Source organism: Dasypus novemcinctus, chromosome 7 (genome assembly GCF_030445035.2).
Source record: "Dasypus novemcinctus isolate mDasNov1 chromosome 7, mDasNov1.1.hap2, whole genome shotgun sequence".
Taxonomy (NCBI): Eukaryota; Metazoa; Chordata; class Mammalia; order Cingulata; family Dasypodidae; genus Dasypus; species Dasypus novemcinctus.
The window spans coordinates 3,058,460-3,068,760 of NC_080679.1; the positions used below are offsets into that span (position 1 = coordinate 3,058,460).

Genomic DNA, 10,301 nt, shown 5'->3' on the forward strand with positions numbered 1-10,301 from the left:
ATAGTGTTGGGGATTGGAAATGTTATATTACAAGGAGTACAACAGAGCCTTCTTTGGTTCTGAAAATGTTTTCTTTCTTGACCTGGTGATATTTCATGGGAGTTTTCATATGTGAATCATCATCGTGTTAAACACTCACTGTTTGTACCTTATGGATGGATATGGATGAGAGTACCATGCACAAAAATTCTGCAGAGATATGAGGGACAAGAACAGGTTATCATTATTTTTTAAAGATTTATTTATTTATTTCCTCCTTATCTTCCCCTCCCTCACCCTGCTGTTTTTGCTGTCTGTATCCATTGACTATGTGAACTTCTGTATATATTTCTCTTTCTGTCTTCTCTTCTCCTTCTTTTCTCCTCTAGGATTCACCAATATTAGATCCTGGGGTCCTCTGATGTGGAGAGAGGTTCCCTGTCACCTGTGCCACCTCAGTTCCTGGTTTCTGCTGCACTTCACCTTGACTCTCCCTTTTGTCTCTCTTTTGTTACATCATCATCTTACTGTGTGACTCACTTGTGCGGGCACTCGGCTTACCGCGTGGGCACTGGCTTGCTGCATGGGCACTGGCTCACCACGCGGGCACTGGCTTGCCACACAGGCATGCTTTCTCATCTTCTTTTTCACCAGGAGCTCCATGGGTGGAATTTGAGTCCTCCCATATGATAGGCAGAAATCCTATCATTTGAGCCACATCCACTTTCCAAGAACAGGGTATTAGGTAACATAAATGGCATGAAGAGGAAACTTCCAGCCAATGTGCCTGGGTAGGAATGATCAGAGGGGTTGGAAAGAATGGGGATTTCTAAATGTCATGACCTCAAGGGAGGAAAAACTGTCAAAAAATAAAGGGATGCCATGGCCCAAATTTTTTCAAAAGTCATCATTGACTTCTAGAAAGTGTCCACTAGACTGGTGATGTTAGTGTAAGCAATTAGTACAGCTATGAGGCAGAGACCAGAAATCAGTGGGATGAAGAATGGCACAGGCAGAGACAGGGTAGATATTATTTTTAAAATTTCCACCTAAATGAACTAGAGAGAAGCAAGAAGATGTTGATACAGAGGAAAGATGTGAACGATTTGGATATGTTTGTAACCTTCAAAGAATGAGTCAGAAAGGAGAAAAGCCAAGATTACATGAGAGAGAATGGTTATTGGGAAAGAATCCAGTGGAGCCTGGGGGAAGGGAAGTGGTGGAGTCCCCAGCCTGGGGTAGTGTTGGAAGGGAATGGTTCATCTTGTGAAGCCGGGAGAGGTGGATAAAGTGGGAGTACAACGAGATAGGAAAGGAATGCTTCTCCTGCCTGATGGCCTTTGGCTTCTGTGAGGCTTGTGATGGGCTGATCTCCTGATGTGAAGCAGTTGGTTTATTCAGCCCATTTGATACATATTCAGCAGCCACTAGAAGCCATGGGTTGGGGCTAAAGAAATGATTGAGAAGTTGTCTCTGACCTTAAGGCATTTGTACTGACTCCCACTCCCCCCCCACACACACCTGCTGTCATTGTCACATAGGAATTGCATTGCTAGAATGGTACTGAGTGGAGAAAAGGCATGCAAGAGGAGGACATTGAGTACTGTCCTGGAGTGGACCCAGGGACTGTGCTGGAGGAGAGCACAGGGCACTGTGTTAGTCAGGCAAAAGAGTACTGATGCAAAACACCAGAAATTGGTTGGTTTTATAAAGGGTGTTTATTTGGGGTATGAGCTTACAGATACCAGGTCATAAAACATAAGTTACTTCTCTCACCAAAGTCTGTCTCCACATGTTGGAGCAAGATGTCTGCTGACATCTGCAAGAGTTCAGGCTTCCTGGGTTCTTCTCCTCCCAGTTCTTGCTTCTCTCCAGGATTAGAGTTCCTTTCTTCTCAGGGCTTTCTTCTCTTTCCTCTGTGAGCTTACTTCCTGGGGCTACAGCTTAAAGCTTCAGCATCAAACTCCAACATCAAAAACCTCTAAATCTGTCCTTTGTCATGTCTTTTATCTATGAGTCTCCATTCCTACTGATGTGGCCCAATCAAAACCCTAATCATAATTTAATCATGCCCAGATACAGACCAGTTTACAAATAATCTAATACCTATTTTTGGAATTCATATCTCTATCAAATTGCTACAAGCACATAGTAGAGGTGTGGTCATGGGCTTATCCAGGAATGTTTATTCTGGCCACCATTGTAAAATTGTTGCAAAAGGAACACTGAATTTATGAGACAAGGGAGGGTCCAAGGTGGCCTCAATAGAGCACCCTCATGGCGAGAGTTCTGGGCTTGGTCTAATGAACCTTGACCAACAGTCAGCCTGCTGGGAGCTTGAGGCAGAGGTGCACTTGTAGGTCCTTCTCAGGGCTCTGATAAAAACTCTGGTGGGAGACAGTGCAATGGAGAGGCTGTGAGAGGCCATGGGAGTGTGAAGACCCCAACTGTATGCTGTGGCTGGAAATGGCAAGGCCCTGCCTATGGTCCATTCATCCTCCAAACTCAGGCACTCATGAGGGTTGGCATGCTCTGGCCAAAAGGAGCACATTCCTCCTACTTGTTCAAGTTTTTCAGGTTTCTTTGATTATTTTTAAACTTGGTTCTTCATAGAAATTTTAGAATCAGTTTTTCCAGTTCTATTTAAAAAAAGACTGTTAGGTTAATATAAATTTGAATGCATCGGTTGTGTCGTATAATTAAGATTTTATAATGTTGCATCCTCCTATTCATGAGCATGATATACCTCTGTATTTATTCAATTCTCCTTTTATGTCTCTCAAGAACAATTAAATTATTTCTGAAGATATTTCATGTCATTTGTAATTTTTACTCAGGTATTGTAGAAATAATATTACCACATTTTGTTATTGCTATTTAAAAGCAGTTTTATTCACATCCATTAAATCCATTCAAAGTGTACAATAAATTGTTCACTGTATTATCATAGAGTTGTGGTTTCATCACCAAAATCAGCTTTAGAACGTCATTGTTACAAAGGGAAAGCCTCATATCCCTGATTCCGCCTTATTATTCACACTTACCATTGGTTTGATAACTTTGTTACAAGTAGTGGAAGAATATTAAAATATTACAGTTGACTATGGTCCGTAGTGTGCATTAGGTGTATTTTTTCCCATATACCCCCTATTATTAACACCTTGTAATAGGGACATACATTTGTTCTAGTTCATGGAGCACCATACTTATATTGGTACTATTATTCACATTCATAGTCCACAGCAAGATTCACTATGTTATACAGTCCCATGTTTCATTCTCTAGCTTTCCTTCTAGAAACATACATGATCCTAAATCTCCCCTTTCAACCACAGTCACACACAATTCAGTGCTGTTAATTACACTCATGATAATGTGCTACCATCACCTCTATCCATTTCCAAAGATTTTCAAGCATCTGTATTAAAAATTCTGCACAGATTAAGCATAATTATTTAATTATTTTAAAATTCAATATATATCATGAAATAGCTCAAGAATGACAAACAGCAATGGAATAGACTAGAGACTAGAAACAGATCCATATCTATATATGGAATACTTGGTTTAGAAAACAACGATGACAATACATAGTGGTGGGAAAAAGGATGTTTAGAGTAATAAATGGTCTGGAAGATGACCGACCATATGGAAAAATGAAATTTAAGCCCTATCCCAATAAAATGCAGAAATGTTAATTTCATGTGGATTACAGATATTAATATGAAAGATTAAACAAAACATTTCTTCAAAATAGCATAGAAGAATAGCTTTTTGGATATAGAATAGATTCTTTAAGCATAACACAAAATGAAGTATCCATAAAGGAAATGACAGATAAATTTAGCTTATTACAAATAGTTTGAGAAATTTTGAAAGTCAAAAGACAAAAAGTAATCAATGAGAGCATGAATATGAAAGCCACTAAGTTAGAGAAGGTATTTACAGTTCATATGTCCAACTGAGGGTTCCTAGCCATATTAAATAAAAAATCTCTACAAATCAATATAAAAAACACCACACAGTAAGTAGAAAAAATGAGCAAACTGTATACGCTTCCCAAAAAACAATTCCAAATGGTTAGTAAATATATGAAAAGATGCTTAAGTTCATTATCCATTAAGGAAGTAAAAATGAAAATCACAATGGGCTATAATAACACACCCACCAAAATGGCTAAAATTTATAAAAGAGGCAATATTAATTGTTCATGATAATGTGCAGCAACAGGAATGCTCATGCACAAAACATTCTTGATAATAGAAGTCGCTATAACCTTTCTGGAAAACTACTTGTCAGGATCTAGAAAAGATGAGCAAGTCCATTCTTAGAATGTCCAACAGAAATTCCTTCAACACTACAGCAAAAGACATAAAAGAATGTTCAAATCAGCATTGTTTTAATAGCCCCAAATTAGAAACAACCCAAAAGTTCTTCAACACCAGAATGAATAAATGAGCGATAGTGTCTTCATTTACTGGATTACTACAGAGTAATGAAAATCTGTGAACTGTTTTTACACGAACTCACATGGCTTAAACACCCAAATGTATTTCTGAGCAAAAGAAGTCAGTCAGAAAGGAGACAATTGTGATGGTTCTATTCATAGAAAGTTCAAAATCAGGGAAATCCCATCTGTGGGTGAGAGTCAGGATAGTGGTTGACCTTGGAAGATAGTGAGTGAAGGGAGCAGCAAGGGGAGTGTGGGATTTGGTCCCTTCATTTTCCATGACCTGGGTGGTGGTGAACTCCCTGATTATGGACTTGTGATTTGGGTCTAGTTTTGTAGTTTAACAGAAGTTCTAATATAAACATATATGTGCTTCCACTTCTTCAGGACTTCCTTCTTCAAGTGTGTAAGGGAGCTGTGGTGGGTGGAGCTCTGGGTCATCCTTTCTCAGTACTAGGAAGGCCAAGGCCAGAGTATGATGGGGCAGGAGGCAGAGGGAGCCACTGACATAGAGCAGAACTACCAAGTCCACCTCAGCTTGCCAATCTGAAAACTTTCTAAGAAAGAACCTGTTGTCAGATTGTGATCCCAGAGTCAACTTATTCCTACTGAGCAGAACCACTATGGGAGAATGCCACGGCAATTTATTGAAATTATTCTTTTAACTGACCTATTTGGTATGAGTGATGGACTGGAAGGAGGCCAAAGTGGTGGTAGGAGATGCTCATGGAGGCCCAACAGGAAATGATGACACCCTGAAAATTGCAGGGCTATGAAAGGGGAAGGTAAATGGTACAAACCTCTCTTCTGCCAAGTCTGATCAAGACACACAGATATCCAAACTTCCTCCTGCTAAAACCCCTGGAATGGCCATAGTTAACTGATAGATAAGAGGCAGAGGACCATCCCACTAAGAACTCATTAGTTTCTGTTTACCAATCTTGAGGTGATTTGCGTCCTGCTCCTTCAGTGGGCCTCTAGTGTTCTGGCTGCAGAACATGCTATCTCCATCTTGAGTCTTGGCTTACTATGGGCCTGGTCATTCCCCTCTTTTCAAGAAGGATCAAATGATTGGATTCATTCCTCCACATACCCAATAACATATTGACATGGGGCATGTGGGGATCCTCCCTGCCTGGTGTTTCCTGAGGTTTCCACCAGCCCTCAGGACACTGTATCTCCTGTCCACCCTCCTTCATGTGGCCGCTTGTTTCTGGCCGAGCCTCCATAGGGCCTCCTTCACATCCTTGTTCCGCAGACTGTAGATGAGGGGGTTGAGCATTGGGATAACCAGGGTGTAGAAAATGGACACCACCTTGCCTTGCTCCATGGAATTCACAGCTCCCGGTTGAGCATAGATGACAAAGATAGTCCCGTAAAATAAGGAGACTGCGGTCATGTGGGAGCCACAGGTGGAGAAAACCTTACGTCGGCCAGCCGTGGAGCGCATCCTGAGGATGGTCATAGTGATGTAGCCATAGGACACCAGGACCACGAGTATGGTGCCCACAATGATGAACCCACAGAATCCAAACATGATCTGCTTGTTGAGGGCCGTGTCAGTGCAGGCGAGCTGGAGCAAGGGGGGCTCATCACAGAAGAAGTGGTCAATGTGGTGGGAGCTACAGAATGGGAGGCGGAACGTGAAGCTGGTCTGCATGATGGAGTTGAGGCAGCCTCCACAGTAGGAGCCCAGCACCAGGCATGCACAGGCTGAGGGGCACATGGTGATGGGGTAGCGCAGTGGGCTGCAGATGGCCATGAAACGGTCATAGGCCATGACAGCCAGCAGGAAGCCTTCAGTGGTACCCAGCAATAAGAATATGAAAAACTGGGTGGCACAGCCAGTGAAGGTGATGATCTTGGAGGAGAAGAAAGTGGTGAGGGCCTTGGGGGCAATGACTGATGAGTAGCATAAATCTAGGAAGGAGAGGTTCTTGAGGAAGAAGTACATGGGGGAGTGGAGGCGGGCATCCAGGGTGATGAGCACGATCATGGTGAGGTTCCCCAGGACGGTGACCACATAGATGGCCAGGAACACCACAAAGAGCAGGACCTGGATCTTAGTGCCACCCTCAAAGCCCACCAACACGAACTCCTGCCAGGAGCCCCCTGAGAAGTTTCCCTTGCTGTGTGGTGGCATGGTGCTGATGCTGAACCTGGGAGGCAGAAGGGAGACATGAGACAGGAAGGAGAAAGTCACAGCTGGACTATCCCATGTCCCCCTGGAGCACAGCAGCCATTGATGCCACACTTTTCACTGAGCAGATGGACAATAGCAACTGTTGTACTTTAGATGACTCAAGAGCCCTGAAATTGGACATTTATTCTGAGTAATTAAATCATATATTTGCCCTGGGCCTTCCTCCAGGGAAGTCTGAGATGTTACTGTCGGGATGAAGAGATTCCTTCCAGAGCTGAGGCATTCATAGTGTGAGGATGGAGTTTATGCCTCCTATCCTCCTTCTAAATACTATCCTGTCCCCAGAGGTGAAGCCCCCACCTGTTCTTATACATGGGTCTGATTTTGACCTTCCCATATCTTATTACACTAATATGAGCAAAATCTATTGAGCACCTCCTTTCCACTAGCATTGTGTTGGGTGACCACTTCATCTCAGGTGATGTTGGACACAGGTAAAGATTAGTCCTCACAGTGCTAACATGATGCTCTGTCTGTCTGACTGTCTGTCTCATCTGCAAGACACCGAGCCCCATCTCTGTCTCTGACTCCATGCCTGAGTACAGTGGCACTTAAAGAGTGAGCTCTCTGCATTCTTGAGACCTTGAGGTGGGGGGGGGTTCCCAAAATGTCCTACTGTCAGACACATCATGGGAAAGGGACTGGCTGCCTTTGGCTTTAGTATCGGCAGCATGGGGAGCTAAAGCACTAGCAGAGGATAGAGAGCCCCCTCTTGTTGTCTCCTTCAGCCCTTTCCCCTGTTCTTCAGCATTCTTACCTGGTCCTGAGGGCTCTAGGCAGACTTCTCTCTCTTCTACTTACTTGGTCAACAGAGTCCTCTTTTGTCTGATACCATCAGGATTCCCCTGATCTTTTTCTCCTCTCTGTCTTATCACAGCATAGAGCACACAGGACCTGTGAGGGGCTTGGTTACTGCAAAGTATTCATGGAATCTGGTAAGAAAGGGGAGGGCATCACACCCCCAATAGATGGGTGGGTGAAGGATCCAGGTGGTGGGGATGGGGAATAGACCACGGGGCATTATAAAGACTCACATGGCTGAGCCATGCCATGGTGGAGTGGCTGCTTGGGGAGGAGTAGCTCCCTGCAAGTTGGAGAATGCATGGTGGCATATGGCAGGAGATGCCCTCCAGAATGCTCCTCTCCTGCATTTTCTAAGAAGATGCTGTCTTTGGACAGATCATCAAGAACCCAGGAGTACCTACAGAAATGGGTGAGACAAAGAAATGGATCGTCATCCTTTCCTCTCCCAGGAGAGTTCCTCTCCAGCATGGGCACAGTGAACAGGACTTCTGAGCCTTGATGACCAGGCCAAGTCACCCAGGACACTGGACACTGCCTGGATGCATGAAGCTGCTGGAATGGGAGGGTGGGGTGGAGGGAGGAGTAAGAGGGGGTCTGCCCTGCATTTCTCCTGGAGGTAATCATGGGGTGCCTTTGGGGGCAGAGTGCCCCAGCTGTGTCCTCCTGCTGCCCACTTCCACAAAGTGGAACTCTGGTAGCTATGCTGTCCCATCTATTCTCCCAAATCCCTAATTTTTTCTATTGTGATCACCAAGGTTTTCATATTCTTGATTTTGTGATCTATCTTCTAGACAATATACTTGGACAACACTGGCATTTGGAAACGGGGCTACATAGGCTGTCTGAGTGATAAGAGGAAACTATATTGGAATGTCCATTCACACATCCTTGCTCTTTGGTTTCATTTGCGAACAAGAGTTGGGATTCCCCTGGGACACTGAGTGGGTTCTCTAGGTCCACTCAGGACAGCAGCCTGCAGTTCAAGTGTGAGATCTGTGTGAATGTGATGAAGAGAACTTGTGACTCTCTGTCATGAATTCATCACCTGTCCCCACCTCTGTCCCCCCAGTAGAGTGAGGTCCAGGCTCAGCAGCTTTGCCCTCAGGTGGAGCTTGTTAGAAAGGCAGAATCTCCCACCTACCCAGACCCACTGGCTCAGAACCTGCACTGAAACAGCCCACAGAGGGTCTGAGCCCAGGTGAGTGTGGAGGGCACTGCTCCCCATGACTATGATGCCCAACGTCAGGCTTCAGGTCACCTATGGAGAGCAACCCTGAGCACCTCCTGTCTACACAGCCCTGCCACCCCCTGCACTAGGGTCTTTTTCAAATTCTGCATCCCTGTCAGTGAGTGCCTTGACCTTACCTTTTCCAGACGATGGTCAGGATTCTTGCTTGGCCACACCAGGTCCTGTGCTCCAGGGTCTCCTGTGCTCCTGACCCCTGGTCTGAGTGATGATAACAGCCAATGCTGAGGACCACCTGCCCCTCCTCATTTGGCCCTGGGTCCCTCAACAGAGAAGTGAGACTGGGGAGAGGGGCAGAGGTGGATCCCTGGTTGCCAGTGAGAATTGGGGCTGGGGATTCAAACTGCTGCCTGCAGGACCTCCTGGGTTTTCTGTGGAGGTAGAAACTCGGCTCAGCTCAGTCCTCCTTATCCTGCAGTCTGATGCCTTGTTGAGTCATCTGCACACAGGGTCAGTCTGCTGGGATTGTTCCTTCCCCCTCCACAGCTGGGACTCGGGGCCTCACGTGGCTATTTAGGGAGACCTGGGGCCCTGCAGTGCCTGGGGCTGCCAACTCCCTGGGTCCCTGAAGCTGCAGCCCTATCAGTAATCCTCCTGGGAATTTCCTGACCTCCAAGATGAGGTGTGGGAATCTTGAGGCCCTCAGGGAGACCTGGAGGTGCCACAGGCCAGGGGACCCCATTGCAGAGCACTTGCTCCCTCCTCCTCCTCCTCCCCCACTCCACCTCAACATGTTGGTATAAGGAAAGGGATACAGGGGACAAGAGTCCTGGGCAGCAGACCCATCTTCGGTTCTGCTGCCCTTTCTACTCCAAATGAGTGATTCTGACTCTTCATGGACCCACTGATCTTGGAAATTACCTTCTCTTAAGGAAATTAAAGAGTTTTAAGACCGTGTCTAAATTCTCTTTCAATTCTTATTTTATTGTGTTTCCAATTCTTTATTGTGAAAATCCATAATAGGGAATGCTCTCACCTTTAACCTTATAAAATCTTTCCCCTTAGCAGTCAGAGGAAGAAGTACCCAGAGGTGTGCCTGCAGGCTCTTGGGCTGCATTTTGGGTGTTTTTGTAGAAACCTCATGAATACTTTCATTAGCTCCTCATCTGGGGTTTCCATTGACAACACTTGGTGCCTGTTTTTCTACATCAGAGCACTCGTTTTCATATCTCCACACATGCCTTTATATGTTACTCTTTCTCCATCCTTCCAATGACAGGGGGACATTTCATAGTGAAAAATGGTCAGTTCTACCAAATGCTGTGTAGCAAATTTGTATACAACTAATAACATAGATTTAAAATATATTAAGGAAAATCAGACAGAATGAAAGAGTGTACATCCAAATAATGGTTGAAATATTACTATGCCTATTTGCATTAGTGATAAAGCAAACAGATATCAAAATACTTCTCATTTGTTGGATTTGAATACAAGCAGTAACCAAGTGACTCTATCTGACATACACAGGAGCACAACATCCAGGAACTGCAGCACACATGTTCCCAGGAAGCACAGAGAAAGTCCCTGAAATTGAGCAAAAAAAATTTCAGAAAGTATTTGATCATGGGAATATGTTTTCTTGACACCCTAGTAGACATCAGTAACCTACGATAACC

The 10,301-nt window shown here is 44.7% G+C and overlaps 1 protein-coding gene across 1 annotated transcript; it reads right to left on the reverse strand.

Moving 5' to 3' along the window:
- Window positions 1-2,841: 2,841 nt before the first annotated feature.
- Window positions 2,842-9,127, reverse strand: LOC101439734 (olfactory receptor 9S13-like). The gene is made up of 3 exons (XM_058301244.2): window positions 8,802-9,127; window positions 7,390-7,833; window positions 2,842-6,588 (listed from the first exon to the last, which is right to left on the reverse strand). The coding sequence occupies exon 3, from the start codon at window positions 6,570-6,572 to the stop codon at window positions 5,625-5,627; it is 948 nt and encodes a 315-aa protein (XP_058157227.1). The 5' UTR covers window positions 6,573-6,588; window positions 7,390-7,833; window positions 8,802-9,127; the 3' UTR covers window positions 2,842-5,624.
- Between the last annotated feature and the right edge of the window lie 1,174 nt (window positions 9,128-10,301).

What these genes read in the sequence shown, in the direction of transcription:
- LOC101439734 (XM_058301244.2), bottom strand. Translation starts at nt 6,572, where the DNA reads ATGCCACCACACAGCAAGGGAAACTTCTCAGGGGGCTCCTGGCAGGAG.